Consider the following 26,883-nt stretch of genomic DNA (forward strand, 5'->3'; position numbering starts at 1 on the left):
CCTGACCCCTGCGCTGCTCTAATCACTTCTGGCCGCCAGGACCTCTTTAAGAACGTTTCGCAGGAGTGGGTTGGGGTCGAGGGGTCCAGATTAGAAGACTGAGATCTTAGCTGGAATTAAGGATCCTAGCACAGTCAGGATCCTAGCCCTGATTCCCTTCCACGGAACTTTGCAAACCCTCAGCCTTTGGGGACAGGGAAAACAGTTTTATCGCCTACGAGTTTATGAGCCGGAACGGCGGCTAGGCGGGGAGTCGGCGGCATCCAGAGTCTGGGGGAACGGGCCCAGCCTGAGTGTGCACGCGGCCGCGCCCCGCAGCGCCGAGCAGCCTGCTCCGGCGGCTTGTTCCGCCGGCTTCTCCTCTCCGCGCCTCTCCACCCTGTAGAAATACGGATGCCGGGACATCTACGGGCTCCAGGCTCACCGCGACCTGGGGTGGGGAGGTGGGGGCGCAGGAGGAGGGGCACATGGGGGCTCAGGCCCAGCGCCGGAGGGCGGGTCCGAGGCTGGGGGCCCAGATCGGGAGCCTCGCGCTGGGGCTCAGGCTGCTGCGGAGCCGAGAGCAGCGGGCGGCGGAACCGTCACAGCCCAGCCTGCCATGAACTCGGGACGCGAGCCCCGGACACCCCGGACACCTTTTAGCATCGCAGACATCCTAGGCCCGCGCATGGTCCCCCGAGCACCCTCTGCGCTGCAGCTTCCTGAGTCGGGCCCCGGTCCCTCGTCGCCGCTGGGCGCGCTGGAGGAGCTGACCAGTAAAACTTTCCGCGGACTTGACGGGCGTGCTCCGCAGCCTGCTGAAGGTACAGCGCGGGCAAGGTCGCGGACCCTGACTTGGCCTCCTCCCCATCTGTCTCCTACTGGTTCCCGGTCTCAAACCTTCGTCCCACCCAGGTCCGGCCACCCTAATCTGTCCCCTTCCCTTAGCCCACGTGCCAGGGCTCGCACCTCCGGGTCCTCACCTCTCCTCCTTAGTCCCCAGGCTCCGCGGCCGCTCCTGGAGGCCGCCAGCGCCGCGGGGAAGGGCCGGGCTGTCGAGAACTGAGCGACCCGTTGGTCCGTTCGCTGTAGGCGGGGCAATCGCGACAGAGAAAGGCCGTAGAGAAGGAGACAAAAGGCTTGAGCCTCAGGCGGTAAAGGAGTGAGGGGCGAGAGCGGCGCAGAAAGCGCTGGGAGGCAATGCTCTGGTCTCTCCAGGCCACCAAGCTCCGCTCCAAGCCACTCTCTTCTTAAGGCAGCGCAAGGAGCAAAAGGTCGTTGGCGCAGCGTTGGGCGCGGGAGTTCGCACTCGGCCCTTGCTCGCTCTCTGCACTCCAACTATCCCCCTTTAGGTCTCGAGGAGATGGCGCTAGTGTCACTAAGGAAGTGTATGTAAGCCCAGTACCTCACGCCACCCACGAGTCTAAGGAAGAGCGCGATCCAGTTGTTACCCTCACCAAGCCGGGTCGAGAGTTCCTACTCCGACCCGCGTCTGGTTACACACAACCTGCAAGCCCGCTCAGCCTGGGGCTCCGACAGGCCTCAAAGGCCCCGCCCCACGTCTGGACCTGCACCAGGTCTCCTCTGCACCGCCCCTGACCCTGCACCAGGTCTCCCATTCTCCTGCCCCCGAAACACGCCGCCAGTCTGTTCCACCGCGTACCCCGGGGCCGACCCCGCTTTGCGCCCCCTACCCCCACCTCCGCATGACCCCCGCGCGCTTCCGTTAGGCACCACTGTTCTGGTCCGCGTCCGCCTGCGCCCCACCGAACTGACCCCAGCTCCAGCTTTTCTTCCCAGGCCACAACCTGATTCCCGCAGTCAGGAGACTAACTCCCGCCCTACCCCCGCAGGCCCGGCAGTCTCGGAAGTGAGGGGCCGCAGCCCTGGCCTGGCCGGCCACAGACGGCGCAAGTCACGCACGGCGTTCACCGCGCAGCAGGTGCTGGAGCTAGAGCGGCGCTTCGTCTTCCAGAAGTACCTGGCGCCTTCCGAGCGCGACGGGCTGGCTGCGCGACTGGGGCTGGCCAACGCGCAGGTGGTCACTTGGTTCCAGAACCGGCGCGCCAAGCTCAAGCGCGACGTGGAGGAGATGCGCGCCGATGTGGCCTCGCTACGCGCCCTGTCTCCCGGGGTCCTGCGCCGCCTAGCACTGCCCGACGGCCCTTCGCGGCCCGAACCCCGCCCCGCCCGGCCTGATTCCGGGCCCCACCTGTCGGATGAGGAGGTACAGGTGGACGATTAAGGGCTAAGACGCCGCCAGCCCTGGGCTCAGGGGCCCCGGACTCCTCAGCTCCGCGCTCTGCGCTTTGTCCGGGTTTCAGGGTGGAGACAGGAGGTCCACCCGGGCCTCTACCAGCCCATAGTCCAGACGCCCACTTTTCCCAATTGTTGAGAATAAAGTCGAGACTCCGTCGCACGACGCCTCAAATCAGGACGCCCGAGGCCGATGACAGCGAAATGTGCTGATTATTGCAGAGATTCCGCACTTGACACTGTGCCGAGCGCTTTAAACGCCGTTTCCTTTAACTCTCATAGCAACCCTGTAAGGTAGCTGACAGAATTATGCCATCTTACAGAGGAAGAACCCCGAGGTCAGGACTTGGACCCACGCACCCAGACAGTTTTCAGAGCCGGTGCTTGTGACCCTTTTGCTCGGGAGACACCTGGGCCGAAAGGAAGGGGGTAGGACTGGCAGTGACTGCAGGAGACCTCACCCCTACTGGCGGCTGCCTTTGGTCCCACCGGGCCTCTAATGAGACCCAGCCTGGGAGATCTGCTTCTAACCTCTAGGCCAGCCCGGAGTGACAGACATCGTGCCTGACTCTTCCTTCTTTCCCCACCCTTGGGTCATTTGTTAATGGGGTCCCGACTCTTCTCCCCTCTTACCCAAAAGAATCCTATGCTGTGATACAGGCAAAGTGAAGGGCGCTGGGAGAGAGGGCACCCCTACCTCTGGGACCCTCTACCTGTTCCAGAATGGTGGCAGCGATGGGCTGGTGGGAAGGCCTGGCTGGCTCAGGCAGAGCTTGGAGTAGCCGCCTAGGCTGGTGGAGACCCCAGCCTAGCTCTGCCTGTGGATATTTCTGACATTGATTTATTCTGCTGGTGATGAATCGCCCTCCTGCAGAGTGATGAAGGGAAGGGGAACACTCATACTTACAGGCCTTCCCCATCCCCGCCATCCCAGCTGATCCTCAGGAGACCATGCTGAGGCATCTCTCCTGATTCCCTTCTCTGTCAGACCTTTGCCTACCTCTGCCCAGGTGTGACAATGGGCTTTCCAGGATGCTCTGGGACTTAAGAGGGGTCAGCTAGGGATTCAGTTGCAGGTAAAGAAGGGGCCCAGGAGAAGGTATTCCAGGGTTGCAAGACCAAAGGGAACCTGGCATTTTCAGACAATAACTATCAATAACAATAACAATAAATATCAGAATTGAGCAGGTCCAGTGCTTTGGGTGGATTAATCCTCCCAATAACCCAATGGGACAGAGACTTTTTTCCCATATTAAAGATAAGGAGACTGAATCACAGAAGCCTGAGGAAACTTGGCCAGGTCTTGCACAGTTTGTAAGTAATTGGTGAGGCTGGAACTAACCTGCTTGCTTGTCTGACTCAGGAGCCCATGCTTTTGGCCAGTACAGGTACTGTCCCTATAAAGGTGACTGGGCCTGAAAAGAAGCAAAGGATTTACAGACAGAGGAGGGGAGAAAAGGCCAAAGGTAGGAATTTAGGCATTGTACTGTAGACAGAGCATGGTCCTTGGAGATTTTAGGAGCGGCATGAGAGCAATGTTTAGGGCAGGCTAATCTGGTTGTGTGTGCAGGGTGGACCAGAGACTGGCAGAGGCTGGCAGAGACCTGAGGAAGGAAGCACTGGAAAAGGTAAGAGGAGAGAAAATTCAGGGCCAGAACTGGGGGTGGAGTGGGAAGGTGGTCATGGAGGAGGAATTAGTGTGACTCCCCTAGTGACCGAGGATTGCATGAGTCAGTAACAACCCTGCAAACCTGGACAACTGGAAGAAAAACCATGGACAGAAACAAACAGCCACTGGTGTAGAGCTAAGAATCTGTCAGCCAGTATGTGCAAAAAATATTCTCTGCAACTACGTTGCTTCTTCAATACACAGACACAACACACACACCAACCCTGGCTCCTGTGAGGGCCCTTTTTCCCTTCGTGGCCTTCTACAGACTGCCTCTCTGGAACCTTTCCAGTAAGGTGACCAACTCTTTCCTGTTGGCCAGTTTTAGCACTGGATGTCCTACACCCCAGGACATCCCTCATTATGAGGAAAACAGGGATGGTTGGTCATCCTATTTCCCAGTCCTGGGGACACAGAACTCAGGCTGCTGGTCCAGAACCCTATCAATTAGGAATAATAAGTGTGGGGCCATGTGCGGGCAAGGTATCAGGAGTCTCTCTTGGAGAAGACTGAAGTCCAAGATAAGCTAAGAGATACTGGGGAGGGAACATTTATATAAGAGGCCAGAAGAACAAGGAGCCAGCTCAGCCTGAAGGCAAAAATACCACACAGTAGTGGCCAGTGGCCATTCTTTTAATTGACTCTGAGCTGTATCCCCCCTCCACTTGAGGTTCCCTAAATTCTAGCCTAGCCAGAACTGCCACCTCTTGTACTCAAGCCTTGGATAACTCAAACCTATCCCACCAAATGGCATCTGGATGGATGTCTGCTCTGGTAGGACCTAGAACAGTGTGCACCAGGATTAACTGGAGGGCTTATTGAGACAAATTGCTGGTCACCACTCCCACCGTGTGTGTGTGTGTGTGTGGCCGGTATGGGGATCCAAACACAACACCACACTCTAACCAACTGAGCTAAGCGGCCCCCCAACCCCACCATTTCTGATTTGGAAGGTCTGGGTGGGTCCTGAGAATCTGCATTTGTAACATGTTCCCGGGTGATGCTGATGCTGCTGGTCCAGAGACCATACTTTAAGAACCACAGTCCCAGGCACTCTGGATTTTGTGAATTTAAGCCACAGTTCACTCATACTCCTCTTTTCCCACTGTGGGAATCATGAACATACAGGATCGTTGCAGATAAAAATCGGTTTATTAGCCCCACTATGTACCAGGCACTTAGTTGGCATTTTCTTACATTTTCTCTTTCAATCCTCACAACAGCCCTGTGAGGTAGGAATTGCTCCCATTTTACAGATAAGGGCACTGGCTTAGATGTTGAGAAACCTGCCCAAGGCGACCCAGCTACTGACAGCAGACTTCATCCTGCTACACAGTATTTAAGGGGCCTAAATCATAAACAACTTTTTAAAAATTTGGGAAAGTCCTTAATAAAAGAGATGTTTCAATGCCTCTTATCTCCAGGTGCAAAGGGTACTAAGCAAGACCCATAGGGCACCAAGAATCATTTATCCTGATGAATGGTTCCTCTGGGAAAAGCATGTGTTGGGGCGGGGGAGGGGGGGAGGAGGTGTGGCCAAAAGTCCCTTGCAAATCTACACTTAAATGAACTAAAAGGAACTGCCAGAATCTTAGAGGAGAAACACAAAGGAAATCATGATTCTTACACAAGGAGCAGAGAATTATACAGCCTTCTTCGGGGTGGTGACCCTTGATGGAAAAACAGTAATTCACATGGAGAAAGGCTAATTCCAATGCCCAATGCTGGGGTGGAAAGAGTGGCCAAGGTAGTAGCAGCCTGGGGCCTGCCGAGGCCCTATTCAGCAGGACAGTTGGCAGTGGGGAGTGTGGACATGTGTGGGTCCTGCCAGCTCTAGGCAGAGGCTGGTAAGGGACTTCCCACATGCAAACCCTTGGTGAATCTTCTAGCAGTGGGAGTAGGTGAGCATCAGACCATTAGACAAAGGAGGGGTCAGTGTGCATAGCTATGTGGGCAGGAAACAGGGTACAAGGGGCTGGGAGCAAACTGGTGCTATGGCTGGAGAAAGCAGGGCAAGAACTGGGGTTCGGAAGAGGTGAGTATCCATGAAGCCGAAGGGCAAGACTCAAGCCCTCTTCATCACTGTGACCTCATTCCTGAGCACCGATCTCTAGCTGGTGAACAAGTCCCCCAGGGCCAAGAAGCAGAATAAGCCCCAGATGCCTCCTTGCTGGCCCTGCAATAGTCTAACAACCTGAACTTCTGTATAGTTCCCTTCTTGAGCCTTGGTGGATTTTATCTTTCCTTACTGCCCCCAGAAGAAGCCACTCTGCTTGAGAAACTAAGAAAGGATGTTTTGGCAGATGTGGAGCTCCCGTCTCTCATCAGAAGTTTCTCTGTGGCAGGAGGAATGACTGCCTGGGGTGTCCTTAACTTATGGATTTGGGGAATGAGGCCTCAAAATATGCAGTGAACTGTCACCACACCGTGTCCCCCATCCCTGTGGGATGTACACATGGCCATGCCCTATGAGGGACAGGTTGTCCCTCACCTGGCCTGAGGTAGCGGCTGGGGCTCAAGCCCTTTGACGGGTCCTGGAGATGGAGAGGGTGGGGTCTTCTATTCTGAGCCAGGAGCCAGTTGGGGTGACTCAGGTGACATGGGGTATAACGCAAGGGTGGAGACAGAAGGCCAGGAGCCCCTGGAGCAGTACGTTGATGGAAACTGAGGGAGGGTAGGCCTGAGGCTCCCAGCTCAGCATGGGGAGATGGCTTGGGTACCCCAGTTGATAGAGGTGGTGCTTGGATCCTTCCTCGCCGATCCTGCTGAAAAGGGAGAGAAAGGGGCACCTAATACTGCTTTTAAGCAGCACAGCCCGTGCCCCTCATCTCACCCATTCCTGCCCCCCTTATCCATCTGAGGCAGCAGAGAACACTGCCTGGTGTTGCCGTCCTAGCCATTTCTCCCTGATGTCCCCAGCATGAGTGGGCCTGGCTCCCTTACCAGACCGAGCTGTTGAAGGCAAGAGTGGAGCTCCCGGGCTGCATCAGGCTGGGCCCCACCTCTCAGGGTCTCCTGGAACACAGCAGCTGCCTCCCCAAAGCGCTTTGGTCCCAGAGGGATTAGGAAGAGGAAGGTTTAGGTGTCAGGGGTTCAAGGAGCTTAAAACTACCCCTTCCCCAAACGGGCCCCAACTTCTAGTGCCACTACCATTGTGACATTGTGGTGTTAGGAGCTTATCTAGAAAATGTCAACATAGACCCACTTCCCACCCCACCCCATCCAAACCTCTCCTGTTTTCAGCCTCAGACCCATTACCTGTAGTCCCATCAAGGCCTTGCCCAGGCGGAAGAGGCCCCGGGGCCAGCCAGGCCGGAGGGTAAGGGCAACTTGGGCATCGGCCAGTGCCCATACTGGCTGACCCAGCCGCTCATGGCAGAAGGAACGATTTCCAAATAACCTGATAAAGATAGAAAGTGGCCAAAGATCTGGGTCCCCAACACCCTGCCTTGCCGTGACCTTCTAGCACAGTAGCCAAGTCATCACCTACCGGTGGTCCCGGGGATTGAGCTTCAAGGCCTGGGTGAAGAGGACCACGGCCTCGTGGTAGAAACCATTCTGAGCAAAGCTGGTACCCAACTCTGGAAGGAGAGAGGATGGGAAGGTTCACCCCTACCCCAGAGAGGGTGGGTTGAGGAGGGAGAGAGAAAGGATCTCACTTGCCAGTTCCTGGCTCTGTTGTAAGGCAGCTGCCAGCAGTCCCGGAGATGCCTAGGGATGGACAGCAAAGTCAAGCAGGGCCTATGCCTCAGCTTCCTCAAAACCTTCTCCTTTGTTCCAACAGATAACATTGCAATCAGCAGCACCCACCTTGAATAATTCTCATGACAGCTCTGCAAGATGGTATGAGCCCTACCTTCCTCCAAAGAAAACTACCCAGGGTTAGGGCAACAGTGTTGGAGGTTCACCCCAGGTCTCTTGACCATAGGGCCAGAGAACTCCTACTGGACACCCCCGTGACCCTCAGATCATGTGCCTTCCCAGCACTTGCTGGTGCCCCTTCCACCGGTTCTAGATGAACCAGCTTCTTCTGCCCACCTCACCTGTGACTTAGGACTCTGCCTGGGCCTCTCCTCTCTTGGAGGGCTCCCTTCCTCTTGGCCCATCTTCTCTTGGGGGCCTTGGCCCCTGCCTTGGGGCTCCTGGCTCAGTCCCTTCTCTCTGCAGGTACCGGCGGGCCTATCCCCAACCTTGCGCAAAGCCAGAGACACAAAAGTGCTAGATAGATCCAGTGAGTCCTGTGGGCAAAAAGGAAAGTTAGGATGGGAGTGGGGATGAAGTACATCCTGGAGCAGGAGGAGGAGAGGGTGGGCAGGGACCAAGAAGGAGAGGAAGGGGGTCCTCACCTCTTCCTCACCGCATTGTCCCTGAGTGGGGTTCCTGGGACTGGATGGAGGGCTCTCGTCCCCATTTGGGGCAGTGTTGGCCTGGAGGGGAGGTAATCAGGGACAGAGTTGGGATCACCTTGAGCTGCCTGCCTTCCTGGCACTTGGTATTTAGTGCCTGACTGTACATACTCACCTTGGGATCCCCACCATCCTGCTCCAAGCGCTTCTGTCGTTTTCGTTCCTTTTGACGCTGCAATAACAACAATGATGATGCTGATACATTTTGAGCACTTACTATATGTCATGTACTGGTTAAGAGTTTTGCATACATTGTCTCGTTTAATCCTTGCAACTCTATGAGGTAGGTATTGTTATTATCCTCATTTCACAGGTGAAAGAGCAGACAAAACGGTCACCAGCCATAGGCCTCACAGTAAGAAGGAAGCAGGTTCCAACCCAGGCAATACAGTGGGATTCCAGAACCATTGCACCGGATGGCCTCCGGGAGTCCCTGGGCTCCATGGGCCCTCCTGGCATGAGGATCCATGGCAGGCCACGTTGAGTTCTCTCCTATTCTCACAAAGCTTCCCTCTGGGATCCCCCTCCTTCTACCCTCCAGCCACCTTCTTCTTGAGTCGTCTCTTCTCTGCTTTCTGTTTCATGCGCTCCTCCTCAGCCACCAGCTCCTCAGCCAGGCGGTTGGCTTCCTGGAGGAAGAAGGGCAAGTGACAGGAAAAGAAAAAAAGAGACAGGGAGAATAAGAACAAACACAAAACAGAGTCAAGCAATACGGGAAGCTCTTGAAAGGTACAGATTAGGGAAGAATTCAAGGATGGGAATCTGGGGGTTGAAAGAACCCTGGGGGCCATGAAGCCCCTTCCTAAGAGTCTCACCTCTTCAGTCACCAGGAGCTTCTGGGGCATGGCCACCTGAAGCAGGCTGTCTGAGACTCTGGGAAAGGATGTAGAGGCAGAGGGGCTTTGAGGGCAGGGCTCAGATCCTTGGGAAGGATATAGGAAAGACTTACGGAGACCACAGTAGGTCCCCAGTCCCTCAGCCCCCTTGCCCCTGTCACTCTGTTCAGCCGTTTCCCCCTCATCAGAGAAGTGGTCCAGGAGGAAATCTGTCAGGAGGAAGAAAGAGACAGGACAGAAAGAGGAACGTGAGAGATGGGTGCATCTGAGGTTCTGCCCTCCCCTGGGTGCCAGCCTCAATCCCTGGGCCCAGCCCTTCACACCCCACCATGGTGCCACAGCTGCAGCCGCCCGCTGCTCCCATCCACATGGATCCGGTGCAGGCCCTGGGGGTCACTCTCCACAAGCCGTCGAAGAAAATCCACTATGTCCTGGGAGGGGAGGGGAGGGAGGCTGGTATTGGGGGGAGCTCTGGGAGACAGCAAGGGCTTGGCTGGCTTGATCTGTCCACCATGGCAGCCCCAAACCAGCCACCCAGTCCAGAGACTCTCACTGGCTCTAACCTGTCCCTCTTCAGCACCTCAAAATCTGCTGCGCCTGGCTTTCACGGCATGTCACTTCACTACTCTCCTGCCTTCCCCAGGGTGGAGTGTGGCTTTCAGCCCAGCCTTCTCCGTCATCCAGGTTCTTCTCCCCTTGACCTGCCACTAGGTCAGCCACACAGAAACCTCTGGAATGGAGCCCTCATACCTGTACTTCCGGCTATACCCCTGTCACATCCCTGAATATGAACAGCCCCCACATAACCCGTGCTGAAGCTACCTCACAAGTACCTACATAAGTGCAGCGGCTCTGGCTGGCCTCTCCCCTGCATGTCACCTGTTTCTCCTCAAAACTCAAGCTCTGAGAAATTATTCCTCTGCTTAAAAACTTCCAGTAACTCCCCACTGCCAGGGCCATGGGCAAGATTGAATCTAGCTGCTCAGCCTAGGATTCAGAGCCTTCCCCAAAGCTCCCTGCTGTTCTTTCCAACCTTCCCTTGCAATCCTCCCCTGCCTAGCTGCCATCCTCCCTCTGCCACCAGGCTCCCTCCAGCCTTGGAGCCTTTCCTCCAATCTCTCCTGGCTCTGAGCTTCTTTCTCGCCACATCTTGTCTCACCTTCAAGGTCCAGTTCAAATTCCATCTACCCTCAAAGCCTTCCCAGACCCTTTCATTTTCAATTATCTCTGCCCTCTCACAACCAAACTGTGTCCACATAGTTAGTGTTATATACAGTTTAGAACTCTGTCATTCGTTGCTTTTCATTGCTTTCTTAATTGGCAAAGCAGCATGGAACTGGAAAGAGCACTATGCTGGAGTGGAGCCACTAGCATCCTAGTTTTGACTGCCACTGCCCGGCTGTTTGATTTTGGACAAGTCATTTAACCTCTTTGTACCCCTTCCTCACTCACATAATGAGGCAAGACTCTTCAAGGCTAGTCCCACACATTCTGTGGTTCTCATGAGAGTTATTTCCTCAGTGAGTGTAAGCTTCAGAGGACAGGAATCATCAGGTCCCTATGTGGCCTAATCAGGCCTAAATACAGCAGGATGACTGAGAAACTTAGAAGCCATACGAAACTCCAGAGTGCTAAAATAACACATAGGAAGGGTGCTAAAATCACATAAAACAACACTTCCGATTACTGAGATATATTCAATTTTCAAAATGATTTTAGATCCAGGGCTCCCCTCAGGAGATAGTCCTGACTCAACAGCATCTTCATTTACTTTGCTGGGCACTTTCATCAGGTTTATTCTTGAATTCAATTTCCTGGTGGGTTTACTTCAACTTCCTACCTGGAACTTAAGCATAAATAATTCATGCTCTGGGCCCCATCTTAAATAGCCTCCCCAGGATGTGCCACTCAAATATTTACTGTCTTTCCTATATCTTCAGCCTCTCTCATCCTCCTCAGACCAATCCCGTCATCTTGAAAAAAAAGGACTTCCTTGACATTCTACTACCTCTCCCCAAAACACAGTCTATGCTATTCTTTTAATTCACTACATAAGCACACATAATCTGGCCCCCCAGTATCTTTGCAAATTGTCTCCTATCCTCTCATCACCTTCCTCCAGCCACAATGATGTCCTTTGAAGATCCTATAAAATACCAACTGTGCTCTCATCTCAGGGCTTTTACATTTCTTATTTACTCTGCCTGAAATGCTCTTTCCTCAGTGAATGGCTCACTCCTTTGTTTCCTTTAGATCTCTGCTTAAATGTCACCTTCTCAAGGAGAACTTTTCTAACCACTACTTTTAAAAAGAGAAACTTCCCAACTCCACTCAACACTCCCTATCCTCCTTCCTGCTTTTTCTTTGCACTTCTCTTACTTGACATACTATATTTATTTATTTGTTGACTGGGTGCCTCCACTAGATACTTCTAATTAATTGAATGAAAGGAGTTTTGTCTGTTTGTCTTACTGCTGTCCTCCCAGTGCCTACAACAGTGTCTGGTACATAGTTGGTGCTGAATGAACAAAAAGATTGGTGAGGAGACTATTCCAATAGAGACAGAGGCAGGAACTGTTTCTGAAGAACCTTGTATGACCCAGTGAGTATGGACTTTATCTTGTCAGTGATGGGAGTGCACTTGATCTGGAGAGGGGAAGGCTCAAATGATGAGTCTAGGGATGAAATGTTTAGTTAGCCAGCCATTACAACTGTTCAAGCCAGAGAGAAAGTCCTTGAACTAAGGCACTGGAAGCTGGAGCAGGAATGGAAATGAGGGGTTTATTTCAAGAGACATTTCAGAAGTAGATTTTAGTGAATGACTGAACATGTAACATAAAGGAAAAGGAGGATTATAAAACAATTCTCATTATTTCTGGATTAAGCAACTAGATGGAAGTTTGTGTTACTAACCAAAATTGGGGTTAGAGGAAAAGCAATCAATTTGCAAAGATGATGAATTAACTTTTGGACTTCTTGAGTTTGAGGTTGTAGAGATGACCAGGTAGCAGTTGTAAGTATACCTTCTCAATGCTCCCAAATCTGATCCTGTTGCTCCTTCAATAACTCCATCGCCTACCTGAGGACATCCAAACCCCTGTGCCAGACAAGGCCTTTCAAGCCACTTGCTACTTTCTCTCCCATCCCACCTTTTACTGTTCCAACCATGCCCTCCACTCTGGTCTTACTTTAGTGAAGTTCTCTTAACTTTTCTTTGCTCGTACTGTCTCCTCTGTCTATAATATATTTCCCCAAGGAACTCCTACCCACTCTACAATCTTCGGCTCAGAAACCCTCGTCTGCTCGATTCTGCCCACTTCGAGCATTTACTGCAGCAGAATCATCCTCCCTGTCCCCCGCCCCTCACTTGCCAAATATTCTCAAGGACACGGCCGGAGGCTATGCCTCCGGGGAACCCCCAGTGCTCCCACGCGGTGCCAACCCCGTCGTGGGTCTCAGCACAGCTGACTGAAAAGAGGCGTGACCAAGAGGAGCAGGGCTGGGGAGAGCTGAAACTCCTTTTTACCTCTTCACCATAGTCCTCTGGACCGAATTCCTTGCAGAGCTGGGGGACAGCAGCGACCCCCAGCGGGCAGCCGGGCCTGAGAGGGCAGTCTACAGGAAAGGAAGGCGGTGCCGCGTCAGGGGGCTTAGGATGGATGGGCCAGAGCCTTCCACCCTCCGCCTGAAGTATAAAATCCTACTGAAAACGTCCACACCGCAGGTAGGCCCAAGTGGGCTGCCTCTACCCTCCCGGACCCCCTCCCGTCCTGTCACACTGCTCACCTAGCTTGATCCGCCCCACAGTCTTCGGAATCGGCGCCATCTCCCGTCCACAGTGACCCGAAAGCGAAAGTTTAGTACTTGTTACCAGCCGAAGGGCGGGGTAGAGCAGGGTGGGCGGCCATCTTTGTTAGGGGCAGAAGCCTTCGATTACGGAGCGCGAGAGAGTCCATGACTGTCCCCGCGGCTCCCGGGCAAGAGATGACGGCTCTTGGGATGGGCGGAGTCCGGGCTACGGTGGGCGTTGGGCTGTGCGCGCAAGCGGGAATCGTTAGGTTCGTTCTGGACGCGCTGCCCATGGCCCGGGCGTCTCACCCAGGTGGCTCTCTGCCTCCGCTCGCCACCGTGCCCCAGCTGTGGGCTCAGCCCGGGGTCGCTGGGGAGGAGCAGTGGGAGGGAAGGCGGGCGGGCGCTCTCCGCGGGGAGGCTCGTGGCTGGTTGGGGCTGCCTGTGTCCGGGAGCATCCCTTGCCTGGACCCACGGCCCGGCGGAGCTCCTGGAGGGCAGCCGTGGTGGCCAGCGCTGGCGGACGAGGGCGAGGACCACGAGGCTGGCGCTGCGGACCGGAGGCTGGAGCCAGCAGCGGGCGGCCCGATCCCTCCCGCGCTGCAGCGTCTCCGGGCCGTGTTACTGCGGCTGCACCGCGAGCGAGAGCAGCTCCTCCAGGCCCGGGACTGCGCCCGCCACCTACAGGTGGCGGTGCGCCTCCTGAGGACCCTGAGTCCCGGCACGCCATCCCGCGGCCCTAGCCCCTTGTCCCAGCTGTGCCGCGATCTGCAGTTGCACCCTTCCCGCGGGGAGGTCCTGCGATTCGGACTTCGGGAGGCTCTCGAGCCGCTACTCCTGGCGCGCTCCGTCGGACTGGCTGCCCAGCGCCTGGATGCTGCCATCGAGATGCAGCTTCGCGCTCTGGGCCGGGAGCCCTCCAGCCCCGGCCTGTCGTCCCAACTCACCGAGCTGCTGCAGGCGCTCCCCGCCTACCACAGGCTGCAGGGAGAAGCCATGAGCCACGTCCCAGGGGCAGCGCGCCCTTTCCCCCCGGCCCGTGTGCTCCGTCTCCTGACGGCGGAACGGGGTTGCCAGGTGGCAAGTCGGCTGCATGAGGCGCTCAGGGGATCGGGATTGTGGGATCAGCTCAGCCGTTGGTGCCATGAAGAACGGGAGCTGCTCCCAGGGTTGCTGGGCCTGACAGGGAGTGTGGCGGGTTCAGCCAGCAGTGGACCAAGGCTTGGAAGGGCTGGAGCCCTGTGGAACCAATATTGGACCCTGCTGTGGGCAGTCTGTGCTCAGAGTCTGGACCTAAATCTGGGACCCTGGAGGGACCCTAGGGCAGCAGCACAACAGCTGAGTCAGGCACTGGGTCAGGGTGAGTGATGGGCCTGGGTGGGTGTTTGGAAAGCCTGGGGTCTCTTCTGTCTAGTCACCTCACTCACCTGCCATCCTGATAACAAAAGCAGGCCCTTTAGAATGAACACCCCCTAGGTTCAGACTATAGCATCTGGGCTTTTAAGGCAAAGTCTTGCTTTCCATCCCAGTCTTGGAGGTAACCTCCCTTCTTGCCCCATCATTAAGTGGGCCAGTGTGGAAAGTGAGGCCTTGTTTTCGGGCTCCAGAGTCATTTCTTCCACTAGCACCCCTGCCTCAGGAGTGTGAGAAGGAGCTTGCTTCTCTGTGTCGCAGCCTACTTCATCAGTCTCTTATCTGGAGCTGGGACGAAGGTGAGAAGGAAGGGGCATGAGAGGTGACATACGTCCCAAGTTGCCCCAGCCCCATCAGACAATACTCTCTCATCCTCAGGTTTCTGCCAGGCCTTGGGATCTACTCTTGGGGATCAGAGCAGCCTTCCCTCATCCTCTCGTACTACTGAACTTTTGCAACAGCTCTTTCCTCCTCTCTTGGATGCCCTTCGAGAACCCAGGTCAGGACTGATCTGTCGGCTTCCAGGTGAGACATGGGGCTGGGGATGAGGGGACAGAACAGTTGAGTATATCCCCCTCTTTCCTTCACTCTGTTCTGAAGTCTGTCTCCTCCCAAAGGTGCTCTGACCCTTAAGATACTCACCGTGCTGCTTTCCTTCCCAGGTCCTGCATCCATCGCCTTGGGGCTCTGCACCCTGCAGACTACCTTGCTTTGGTTCTTGGGCAGAGCTCAGCAGCACCTGGCAGCATGGGCCCCAGGTTCCTTCTTGCTCCTAATCCAAAAGGACTTACCTGTGAGTGGCTGGGGAGTAGGGAGGGGAGCAGCCTAGGCTGGGCTGGGCCCTTACTCCCTGTTTCCACCCAAAGCCATTAGCGCATGAGGCAGAAACTCTGTCTAGCCTGGCCTCAGAGGAGAGCTTAGCTCTGGAGGTGGAGCAGCAGCTGGGCCTGGAGATCCGGAAGCTGACTGCACAGATCCAGGTGAGAAGAACAGGGGTCCTGACTGGCAGTTTAAGACTGTTCTGTGTCAGCTTTGCAGGGGAGGGGGAGAGTGGAACATCTCAGTGACTTGGAATCTCCTTGGAGTCTTCACTAAATTTATCTTTTCTTGCTCTGTTCATTTTTTGTTCTAACATTTTATTATGTAAAATTTCAAACATATACAAATGTAGAGAGATGAATATAATGGAACCCATATTCCCATCACCAAAGCTTTAACAATTATTATCAATTCATGGTTAATTTTATTTCATCTAGTTAGCCCCTCCCCTCCTCTCTAATAATGGCATGCCCTCATTTTGTCATATTAATAGCCGCTGACCATCACTGCCTAGATTAATTATTTTATTAGAGGTTGCAAAGGGGTGATATTCCAGTTCTATCACTCTTTCTTCATCTATTAGTTGGATTACTCCTACAAAGAGAAACTTGCCCTCATTAATGATTTGGTTACCCTGAAGTATATTTTGTAGAGAAAAATCAGGATAAGTGATTTTCATCTTTCCCTTTACTTACCAGTTTCAATACAATGTTTCTCCTCTTTTTAAAAGTTTCATTTATTTATTTATATATTTATTATTATTTTCTTTTAAAAAGATGACCGATAAGGGGATCTTAACCCTTGACTTGGTGTTGTCAGTACCATGCTCTCCCAAGTGAGCTAACCGGCCATCCCTATATGGGATCCAAACCCACGGCCTTGGTGTTATCAGCACCGCACTCTCCCGAGTGAGCCATGGGCCAACCCAAAAGTTTCATTTATTAAAGTAATGCATGTCCATATTTTAAAAAGTGAAATAGAACAGTATTTTATAAGGCTTCCAATGAAAACATAGCACTTTATTTGCCCTCCCCCACCTCTGATTCCTTTCTCACAGTGGTAACCTTTGTCCATGCTTGGCTGTTTCTTCTAAGATTTCCATCTATATTTATGAATAAAGCTATTATACTTCTATTACTTCTATTTTAATTTTTCCCCATCTTGCACATTATCTCTTCCTACTATGGAAGATGGGTGTTTTTTTGTTTTCTCTTGCTACCCTTTTCTCCTCTTTGCCCAGAATAGGGACATGGCCGTAGACTTCAATCCTTGACCCTCTGCTCCTTTTCTCGTGTCTTGCTGCTGTGAACTCCCACAGGTTAGCCCTCTGGCTCCCAGAGTTCTAGTCCAGCATCTGCATTTGCCTGTTGGGAATTTCTACCTCAATTTACTGCTGTCTCCTTAAACTCAGCATGCCCCAGAGCAGGGTCATCATGACTAGGGCTGACAGTGACGGTCATGGGAACCCTGAGGAGGGAAGGCCATGGTGGCATATAGTTTACAGAAGGCTCCATGCAGGGCCTGTGGCTGGGCAGCCTAAGAGGAGCGGCAGGGGTTACTGGAGGTGAGCAGTTCATAGATTCTTGGGGAAGTAGTACAGAGATAGCCTGACCAGAGCAGAGAGGCTCCTTTGGGGGGGATGTGAGTAGACAGGGGGAGGGGAGTGGGGGGATGGAGGAGTAAGCAAGTTGGCAACAAATTGTGGAGAGCTGGACACCAGCCCAAAGAACTTGCACTTTGTCTTATGAGTGATGGGAAGCCACTGTAAGAGCAGAAGGGGAACAGTAAAGATGGTGATAGAAGTTTGATCTATCTGTAGGGGCAGGGTGGAAGGAAGTAGGGAGACATGATATAAGAAGAGTTCAGGTTCTGGTAGTTCAGGGAGAACAGAGCAAAAGAGACAGGGACTGTGTGCTCACCATGTGAACCAAACACTTAAATGCACCTACATGCAAAGTACCCTACATGCCTTGTTCCTCTGCCTGGTCATTGTCCTACTGGGTATCTGCTCTGCGTGCTCCAGCACATACAGCACTGGGATGACAAAGAAGAATCAGGTGTTGTGTGTTTTCCTCCCAGCTGGACTGTAAGGTCCCAGGCCTCAGAGAGAGAAAGAGACTCTTTCACACTGTGTACCTCATATTCCCTCAGAGTGCAGAGGTTCCTAACAAATGTCCATTGACAAAAGGGTAATGTCCTTGATATAAATAAGGAAAGAAAAGGGGGTTCTGGTTTGCTGGAGAAGAGAGGAAGAGTCTGGATTTAGACAGGTTGTTTTCAGATGTGCCAAGAGCCACATGGGCTCCACCGCATGCCTGGCTGCCCAGGCCTTTCTCTCTTCAGGCTCCCTGGCATCCACCTTTTCTTTACAGAGCTGCTGCCATATAACCCATTTCTTGGAATTCCTCTCCTCCAAGATGGGCTGTAGGACAGAGACCCTCTTTACTGCTGTATTCTCTCCCTCCGAAACAAAACTTACCAAACAAATCAAAGAAACAAACAAATCCAACATATGGGCCTTTTCTTGCTTCGTGGTTTATATATACTGCTCTAGAGAAATAGAAATGGGCTGTCAAGAATATCCAGTGTAAGTACATTCCAAAGTTACCTGAATCTCAGAAAATTAAAGTAAACATTGCTCCTGGTATACAAACAGTTCCTGCCTTCCTTTCATTGATGATAATCAGAAGATTGTTACAATTCCCCTTTCTTCCCTCAGCTTCTGCCTGTTTGCAGATCATGCAGACCCCTCTCTCTGGCATGTGCTTTTGAATACTAGTGGCAGTGGGGGGGGGAGGGAGCGTCTCTTTTCTTTTCCTATTTATTGTTCTTATAGAATAAAATTAACCTCAAGGATTTTCCATCCTCTGGACAAAGCTGCGGACAGCAGGGTAATCCTAGGGCAATTGTTCATAATTTGGGTCCAGAACACCTGGAAAACCCAATGAAAGCTATGAGATCTCTCCTCAGAAAATGCCCAGGCCCACACATTTATACATACAATTCTGGGGTTTTATGGACACTAGGTTGAATACCTCAGATTTAGAGAAGGATCATAATTTGACAAGCCCCTAACACATAAGCCCCTTTTACTTTCTCCCTATCCCCACAGCTCCTGCCTGACAAGTCACTAAGTCTCTTTTTTCAAGAATGTCATAAACAAGCCACACAGGGCTTCAAGCTCTACATGCCACGGGGTCGATACTGGCGGCTTCGTCTCTGTCCTGGTAACTCCTCATCCCAGCTTCCCCTTCCAGGGTTCCATGGAGGTAATAATGTCCCTCCAAATCCTGGCTCCACTCCCTCCATCCTTGTCCATACCTTCTGTGCCCCCCCTCCTGAAATCCTACCCTCTTCTCCCAAACGTTCCATCTAGGGGTTCAATGGTACTCCGTAGCCTCATATCCTGTCCTTCTCATCTCTCACTCCAGAACCTCCCAGTGTTCCTAGTGAGTATGCTGGTTTGGTGGTCCGCACTGTACTGGAGCCTGTGTTGCAAGGACTGCAGGGATTGCCGTCCCAAGCCCAGGCCCCTGCCCTCAGTCAGACACTGACAGCCGTCTTGGATGCCTGGCTAGACCACATCCTCACTCATGGGATCCGATTCAGGTGGGAAGAAAAGGGGACAGTGGAAGGGGATGAATGGAACTGGGAAAAGGGAAGAGATAGGGAGCAGAGCAGTTTGGAGAGGCAGGAAGTTCAGGTGGCCACATTTTACTTTGGCCTTCAGCCTGCAGGGGGCACTGCAGCTCAGACAAGACTTTGGAGTGGTCAGGGAGTTGCTGGAAGAGGAGCAGTGGGGCCTGTCCCCGGATCTTCGCAGGACTCTGTTCAAGCTCAGCATCTTCCAGCGGCTGGATGGGGCCCTACTGTGTCTGTTGCAGCAGCCCCTGCCCAAGACTCAAGTCCACAGGAGGCCTCCCTGTTGCTGTGAGTCACTTCCCCTCCCCAAACCCAGGCTTTCTTTGCCCCTTTCTCACTGCTTTATGTAACACACATCCCATCCTCACCACTGATCTGGCTTCAGCATCTCCCCACCAGCCACCTGCCTTCCATTCCTGCCTTACCAGGTACTTCTAATGAGGTCCAGACCATGGAGTTGCCCAGCTGCAGCCTCAACAGCCTGGAGAGCTTGGAGCCCCCTCTCAATCCTGGATCATCCCCAGCCCAGAGAGCTCAGCTGCTAAGCACACTGGGGGGAAGGGGACCTAGCCCTGAGGCCTACTTGGTGGGAAATCAGCAGGCCTGGCTTGCCCTGAGGCAGCACCAACGCCCCCGTTGGCACCTGCCTTTTCTTTCCTGCCTAGGGACCAATCCTGAATCCTAAGGAGCCTAGGGTCAGGAGCTAGAAAGCCAGGGCTCCCTATTACTGGCTGGAAAAGCCCAGATATTTGGAACTGCAGATTAAAGAAGCCTACAACAGGGAACTTCGAAGAAAGCATACCTGAGAGACACAAGTTACACAGAGCCTGGACTTACAAGCCAATAATCCAACATCACTCCAGCGCCTGGAATCCAGAGTTAAGGGCAAAATCAAAGCCTGGATAGTGAAGGTCAGCATCCTTGGGAGGTTCAGGCTTAGTTCCCCATCAGTGAAGACATCTCAGGGCAAGAAGTGGGAGGACAACTAAGAGAGTTGGATCCCAGGGGAGAGGGAAAGGGAAAAGCAATAGAAAGCAGAGGCTAGATGTCACTTCCTCGTAAGTCCCAGGAGCAGGTTAAAAACAGTTAATTCATGGGGAGCCAGAGAAGCAGAATAGGCATTCTACACCTGGATCAGTCCCAAGGGTTGTATTACCCTGTATTCCCCTCCCCGTTACTATTTCCAGTTATTTAAGAACATTGGGCTGTAGGACCTTTAACATTTAAGCTTAGGTTATTCAGAGTTCAACATGTTTCATCTTCAGTTACCGGAATGGGGTTTATGTCCTGGTAGGTAGACAGTCCCTGCTGTCGGGGTGTCCTCTCCTTGGAAGGGGCCAGGACTTAAGATGGTGTTAACCTAGATCTGTCACAACAGGATACGGAAGGGGAAAGGCTGCTGAGAACGACGTGTCTTCATGCACAGGAGTTTTGCACTGTTTATTTATTGTCTTCACCGTGGTACAGGAGGACTGTTAATGATAGGTAGTATTTACTGACCGCTTACTTTGGGTCCCTCCATGCCCAGTGCCGAAACCACCTTTCTCCCTTCCGGCTTTCCTCCTCTTTCGGGCTGGGGAGCCCAGGGCGGCGGTGCGGAGGCCGCCCCCGCGGCTGACGGCCGGCGGCAGGAGGCAGTGAGTGTCTAACCCACAGAGGGCGGCGGGCTGCGGGCTGCGGGCTGCGGGCGCCGAGCGCCGAGCCATTCAGAGCTTCCTGTGTAGGCAACCCTTCCGCCCGCGCGAGTCCTTCCGGGGCCGAGTTCACCATGGCGGCGGCCTTGGCTCGGCTCGGGCTCCGGTCCGTGCAGCAGGTTCGGGTTCAATTCTGCCCTTTCGAGAAGAACGTGGAGTCGACCAGGTACGAGGGGGGTGGGAAAGGGCACGCCTTCCTCCCGCCGGGGCTCTAGTCCCCTCGGCCCGGCGTTCACGCCGTTTTTCCACCACAGGACCTTCCTCCAGGCGGTGAGCAGCGAGAAGGTCCGCTCCACCAATCTCAACTGCTCGGTGATTGTGGACGTGAGACACGACGGCTCCGAACCCTGCGTGGACGTGCTGTTCGGTGGGCTCGGGTGGGGAGACGCGCGGGAGGGGGCAACGGGCAGCCCGCAAGCCCCTTTGCCCCTGCTCTGGCGTCCTCTACCTGACTCGTTTGTTTCATTCCCAGGAGATGGGCATCGCCTGATAATGCACGGCGCCCACCTCACCGCTCAGGAAATGTTCACTGCCTTCGCCACCCACATCCAGGCCAGGGTTGCCGCGGAGAGCGGGGACAAGCCGAGCGCTGATACTGGCAACTGACAGCTCGGAAGACACCAACAAGCAGATTTTTAACTGGGACTAAGACACTTACCAAAGACGAACTTGAATTGGTCATTCATATCACTATCTGGAGGGCCACGGAGCGCCAAACCCCCCCCAAAAAACAACACAAGCAACCATGACTACAATGTCTCTGGGGCCAGACAAGATTGTGGAAGGGTCTGGACGAATTTGAATTTATTTCACTTTCTTACCATCACTCACTGCTTAACCCTTTTGAATTTGGCTTTTCCCACCACTCACTCAAGGTACCTCTCACTCCTATTTACCAGATCCAGTGTAAAAGGACACTGACAGACTGTACTGTTTTCTCATCTTTCTACTAGTAGCATCTGCTGCACTTAATTTACTTCCTTGTGGAACTTCTCTCCCTCTGGGGTCCTTTACTTTTCTTAACCATAAAGGTGTACCACCTTTATCCTTCTCTCTTCATTCTTCTGGGGCACCTCATCTCGTCATACCTTGAACTACCCTCTCGGGTTAAACCTTACTTTTTTGTTTGGTTCTAACTCCAACTTCTGTGCTATAATCATTACCTACTACCAGTTCCTCCAAATCCCACCAACACTATTTGTCTAAAGTAGAAGTGATAACCTTACAGACACATATACTTGCCTCTCCCCCCCCCCGACTTCTCCATTCCTTTTAAAGGCACTTCATCTGCTCAGCCACCGGGCTGGAAACCACAGTGTTATCTCTGGTTCTGCTATTTCCCTTTCCCTGAATATCCAGTTAGTCAATTCCGAATGTTCTTTTGTTCAAGGGCCAGCCTATGGCTCACTTGGGAGAGAGTGGTGCTGATAACACCAAGGCCACGGGTTTGGATCCATATATAGGGATGGCCAGTTTGCTCACTTCGGAGAGCATGGTGCTAACAACACCAAGTCAAGGGTTAAGACCCCCTTACTGGTCATCTTTAAAAAAAAGAAAAGAAAAAAGAATATTCTTTTGTTCTGAATATTTTTATTCTGAGTCTTTTGTTTTGTTTGTTGGTTAGTTGGTGGCTGGCTGGTATAGGGATCAAATCCTGCACCTTAGTGTTATCAGCACCACTCTCTAACCAACTAAGCTAACTGGCCAGCCTATTCTGAGCCTTTTTTAAGAACTTCTGCAATTATCTCTTCATTTCCATTCCCTCTCCTGTAGCATTGTTGCATTCTCCCTCCAGATCTCCTTTTTCCTAATAATTTTTGCTGCTGCTTAATTTTATCCTTCCAAAGCACATGACTGGTTTTATTTCCCACTACTATTTGTTTCAGAAACAGTGCCTAAAGTAGGGTTTTTCATAGTGGGTCCACACCCATTAGTGTGGATCATGAAATTAATTTAGGGGGTTAAATCAGCCTTTAAAAAGTGAAATAGAATAAAAAGTATCACAGTGCATTACACATGGAATGAGAAATCCTTTTAGGAAATTTTAGTTTTGAGCATATCGTGCACGTGTGTGTGTGTGTGTGTGTGTGTGTGTGTGTGTGTGTGTGTGTGCGCACGCGCACATGCTGGATTGCAGTATAGAATTATTTCTTACTGTGGGTTGTAGGGAAAAAAAATGGTTGAGAGCTGCTGCTTTAGAGAATTTCAGAATGGTCAGGTAGGCAGTCAAGATCTTTAGACTTTGGCTAATGTGTACTTTGCCAAATACAATTCCCATGACCCTCCTACAGCATTACTATCCCTCTTCCTTGCCCAAAAGGGTGCTATCTTCAAGGGACTGTTTCTCCTTCTCCTTTAAAAAAGAAATATCAGGGGGCCGAGCCCGTGGCGCACTCGGGAGAGTGCGGCGCTGGGAGCACAGCAGCGCTCCCGCCGCGGGTTCGGATCCTATGTAGGGATGACCGGTGCGCTCACTGGCTGAGCACAGTGCGGCCGGTCTCAAAAAAAAAAAAAAGAAATATCAGGAAGCAGTATAGTGTAGTAAAGAGCCAGACTGTCTGAAGTTGAAATCCCATCTCTGCCCTTAAGTAGCTGTGTGACTTTGAACAAATTACTTAATCAGTGCCTGTTTCCTCATTTGTAAAATGGGGATAATAGTACCTACCTCATAGGACCGTTGAGAAGATTAAATGAGTTAATATCTGTAAAGACTGCCAGGAACATGGGAAGTGCTATTATCTGAGAGACCTTATTCTAAATTCAAAAGAACACTGACAACCTGAATTTGAGTTTCCCGGCTCCATGACTGAGCCAAACCTAACCACTCTTCTCATCTGTAAAAAATGGGAATGGTTATAAATTATGAACTTCTCTCTGTGTCCCCAGCACCTTGCACAGTGTAATACAGAGTGTGTAATAAACATTGGTTGAATTTACAAATATTTAGCATCTATCTTGTGCTTATAACTCTGATAAGTACTGGGATACAAAGATTAATAATGAAACTCAGGTATGTCATAAGTGCTACGATAGAGATGTGGACCAAGTGCAAATGGTAGCAAGAGAGATAATAAGCAGGACTGACCATTGGATTTGGTCAGAAGAAGGTGATTGTTGAATGTGCAAAAAAGTCTACCAGTGAAGAGTGGGGCCAGAGTCATATTATAGTGAAATATAAGTGGGTATGTTGCATAAAACATTAGTTTTATATAATGGGTTTGGATGGAGATGTGATAATAGCTTAGAGGGGCATAAGGGTATAGAGTAGGGTTTTGTTTTGTTTTTAGGATGGAATTGATGTCTACTTTATGAAAATACATTTTATGTTGGGCTGTTGGTGAGAAGTAACTATAAATCTAAATTACATTTCTGAACTGCCATCAAATGTAATGTTGACTATTGTAAGGTCAACCTGAAGTACAGATGCTACCTTCCTACAGCCTACTCTGACCTGGACCTACTCTTCTTACACTCTTTGCCTAAGCTCCTTTGCCTCCTGGGTTGTAGGGGGCGGGAAATGCCTTCTATAAATACATGCATCACCATTATGGGCCTGTTAGGGTTCATCTAGATAAAGAATTCTAGGCTGAGTGGAGATGTGACTTGTCAAGTCACAGAATAGCTTAAACACACACACACACACACACACACACACCGCATACACACACACTCACTCACTCACTGCTGGAACCAGGCCCCAAGCTTTCTCTTTGCTGCACTCCTGCACTCAAGGAAAGAAGGCGCCGAGGGTGGGCAAAGTGATCCAGCCTTATCCAGACACACCTGGGTTCGAAGCTAGCCACTTCCAGCTCTGCGGCCCTCCCCAAGTTATTTGTATGTCCTAGGCCACGGTTTTCTGCCATGTGATTGGAGCAACTCCCATCCAGGTGTAAAACACTTGGGATAGCGTCTCAGTTTCTTTTATAGCTGTTATTTAGAAAGAAAAAACAAAAACCCAAGGTGAAGTTGTTTTTTTTCTACTAGACTGTGAACTTCGTGAGGACGATGGACCAGTACGGACCCAGTAGACTCCGCCCGAGGCGGACTCGAGTGACGAGTCCTACTACGCCAAGCGGACGACAGCAGTTTCGGACTCGGGGACTTAACCTGACGTGGCGGGGCGGGACTTCCGGCAGGAGGCGGACGTGGAGCGGGAGGCGCGGATCGGCAGGTGCGGCTGAGTGGGCAGTGGTCGCCGGGCGCCGGGCGCTAGCCCGAGAAGCGAGGCAGGNGCCGCGGGTTCGGATCCTATGTAGGGATGACCGGTGCGCTCACTGGCTGAGCACAGTGCGGCCGGTCTCAAAAAAAAAAAAAAGAAATATCAGGAAGCAGTATAGTGTAGTAAAGAGCCAGACTGTCTGAAGTTGAAATCCCATCTCTGCCCTTAAGTAGCTGTGTGACTTTGAACAAATTACTTAATCAGTGCCTGTTTCCTCATTTGTAAAATGGGGATAATAGTACCTACCTCATAGGACCGTTGAGAAGATTAAATGAGTTAATATCTGTAAAGACTGCCAGGAACATGGGAAGTGCTATTATCTGAGAGACCTTATTCTAAATTCAAAAGAACACTGACAACCTGAATTTGAGTTTCCCGGCTCCATGACTGAGCCAAACCTAACCACTCTTCTCATCTGTAAAAAATGGGAATGGTTATAAATTATGAACTTCTCTCTGTGTCCCCAGCACCTTGCACAGTGTAATACAGAGTGTGTAATAAACATTGGTTGAATTTACAAATATTTAGCATCTATCTTGTGCTTATAACTCTGATAAGTACTGGGATACAAAGATTAATAATGAAACTCAGGTATGTCATAAGTGCTACGATAGAGATGTGGACCAAGTGCAAATGGTAGCAAGAGAGATAATAAGCAGGACTGACCATTGGATTTGGTCAGAAGAAGGTGATTGTTGAATGTGCAAAAAAGTCTACCAGTGAAGAGTGGGGCCAGAGTCATATTATAGTGAAATATAAGTGGGTATGTTGCATAAAACATTAGTTTTATATAATGGGTTTGGATGGAGATGTGATAATAGCTTAGAGGGGCATAAGGGTATAGAGTAGGGTTTTGTTTTGTTTTTAGGATGGAATTGATGTCTACTTTATGAAAATACATTTTATGTTGGGCTGTTGGTGAGAAGTAACTATAAATCTAAATTACATTTCTGAACTGCCATCAAATGTAATGTTGACTATTGTAAGGTCAACCTGAAGTACAGATGCTACCTTCCTACAGCCTACTCTGACCTGGACCTACTCTTCTTACACTCTTTGCCTAAGCTCCTTTGCCTCCTGGGTTGTAGGGGGCGGGAAATGCCTTCTATAAATACATGCATCACCATTATGGGCCTGTTAGGGTTCATCTAGATAAAGAATTCTAGGCTGAGTGGAGATGTGACTTGTCAAGTCACAGAATAGCTTAAACACACACACACACACACACACACACACCGCATACACACACACTCACTCACTCACTGCTGGAACCAGGCCCCAAGCTTTCTCTTTGCTGCACTCCTGCACTCAAGGAAAGAAGGCGCCGAGGGTGGGCAAAGTGATCCAGCCTTATCCAGCCACCGTGGCCCCGGACCTCTTCTGGGGAACCTACCGCCCTCACGTCTACTTCGGCATGAAGACTCGCAGCCCGCAGCCCCTTCTCACCGGTAACCGGGCCCCGGGCAGACGCTTAATCTGGGCGCCCCAGCTTCCCGCCAGAGCAAGGTGGGGGAGGAGTGGATCAGGAGAGTTATGAAGAGGGATGACCTTGAAGTTCTCGGAGACCCACAGGGACAGGCGCCGTGCACTCTCTTTGACTTACGCGGCCATTCTACCCCCCCCCCCCCCCAAACCAGGCCCCAAGCTTTCTCTTTGCTGCACTCCTGCACTCAAGGAAAGAAGGCGCCGAGGGTGGGCAAAGTGATCCAGCCTTATCCAGACACACCTGGGTTCGAAGCTAGCCACTTCCAGCTCTGCGGCCCTCCCCAAGTTATTTGTATGTCCTAGGCCACGGTTTTCTGCCATGTGATTGGAGCAACTCCCATCCAGGTGTAAAACACTTGGGATAGCGTCTCAGTTTCTTTTATAGCTGTTATTTAGAAAGAAAAAACAAAAACCCAAGGTGAAGTTGTTTTTTTTCTACTAGACTGTGAACTTCGTGAGGACGATGGACCAGTACGGACCCAGTAGACTCCGCCCGAGGCGGACTCGAGTGACGAGTCCTACTACGCCAAGCGGACGACAGCAGTTTCGGACTCGGGGACTTAACCTGACGTGGCGGGGCGGGACTTCCGGCAGGAGGCGGACGTGGAGCGGGAGGCGCGGATCGGCAGGTGCGGCTGAGTGGGCAGTGGTCGCCGGGCGCCGGGCGCTAGCCCGA

At 51.9% G+C, this 26,883-nt stretch overlaps 5 protein-coding genes across 7 annotated transcripts in view; 4 read left to right on the top strand and 1 right to left on the bottom strand.

The window, feature by feature from the left end:
* Positions 1–598: 598 nt before the first annotated feature.
* Positions 599–2,266, top strand: LBX2 (ladybird homeobox 2). Of its 2 annotated transcripts, none has more exons than XM_008576935.1 (2): positions 599–819; positions 1,855–2,266. In XM_008576935.1, the coding sequence occupies exons 1-2, from the start codon at positions 599–601 to the stop codon at positions 2,222–2,224; spliced, it is 591 nt and encodes a 196-aa protein (XP_008575157.1). In that variant the 3' UTR covers positions 2,225–2,266. The 2 variants fall into 2 exon arrangements, with proteins under 2 accessions (XP_008575157.1, XP_008575158.1); XM_008576936.1 differs by having other exon boundaries at positions 646–803; positions 1,833–2,266.
* A 2,771-nt stretch (positions 2,267–5,037) lies between these two features.
* On the bottom strand, positions 5,038–13,006 carry TTC31 (tetratricopeptide repeat domain 31). Its single transcript, XM_008576937.1, is given in 14 exon segments — positions 5,038–6,425; positions 6,428–6,669; positions 6,848–6,949; positions 7,163–7,304; positions 7,395–7,485; positions 7,564–7,615; positions 7,948–8,142; positions 8,251–8,331; positions 8,426–8,482; positions 8,856–8,939; positions 9,126–9,355; positions 9,475–9,577; positions 12,673–12,761; positions 12,933–13,006. Coding segments are annotated over 14 exon segments (1,542 nt in total). The 5' UTR covers positions 12,973–13,006; the 3' UTR covers positions 5,038–6,391.
* A 124-nt stretch (positions 13,007–13,130) lies between these two features.
* CCDC142 (coiled-coil domain containing 142) lies at positions 13,131–20,256 on the top strand. Its single transcript, XM_008576958.1, has 9 exons — positions 13,131–14,295; positions 14,561–14,647; positions 14,727–14,873; positions 15,011–15,141; positions 15,215–15,328; positions 18,280–18,394; positions 18,599–18,776; positions 18,898–19,097; positions 19,238–20,256. Exons 1-9 carry the CDS (start codon positions 13,131–13,133, stop codon positions 19,492–19,494), a joined length of 2,394 nt encoding a protein of 797 aa, XP_008575180.1. The 3' UTR covers positions 19,495–20,256.
* Positions 20,257–20,381: 125 nt separating this feature from the next.
* On the top strand, positions 20,382–21,548 carry MRPL53 (mitochondrial ribosomal protein L53). 2 transcript variants are annotated; one of them, XM_008576939.1, is made up of 4 exons: positions 20,382–20,446; positions 20,534–20,669; positions 20,758–20,870; positions 20,976–21,548. In XM_008576939.1, exons 2-4 carry the CDS (start codon positions 20,578–20,580, stop codon positions 21,107–21,109), a joined length of 339 nt encoding a protein of 112 aa, XP_008575161.1. In that variant the 5' UTR covers positions 20,382–20,446; positions 20,534–20,577; the 3' UTR covers positions 21,110–21,548. The 2 variants fall into 2 exon arrangements, with proteins under 2 accessions (XP_008575161.1, XP_008575160.1); XM_008576938.1 differs by lacking the exon at positions 20,382–20,446 and having other exon boundaries at positions 20,481–20,669.
* A 4,537-nt stretch (positions 21,549–26,085) lies between these two features.
* The window catches only part of MOGS (mannosyl-oligosaccharide glucosidase), a 4,877-nt gene continuing 4,079 nt past the window's right edge, over positions 26,086–26,883 (top strand). The window contains exon 1 of the mRNA XM_008576940.1: positions 26,086–26,170. Within this exon, the coding sequence (XP_008575162.1) occupies positions 26,137–26,170 (34 nt within the window). The 5' untranslated portion in view covers positions 26,086–26,136. The remainder of the gene's footprint in view (positions 26,171–26,883) is intronic.

Source organism: Galeopterus variegatus, unplaced genomic scaffold, assembly GCF_000696425.1.
Source record: "Galeopterus variegatus unplaced genomic scaffold, G_variegatus-3.0.2 Scaffold1428, whole genome shotgun sequence".
Lineage (NCBI taxonomy): Eukaryota > Metazoa > Chordata > Mammalia > Dermoptera > Cynocephalidae > Galeopterus > Galeopterus variegatus.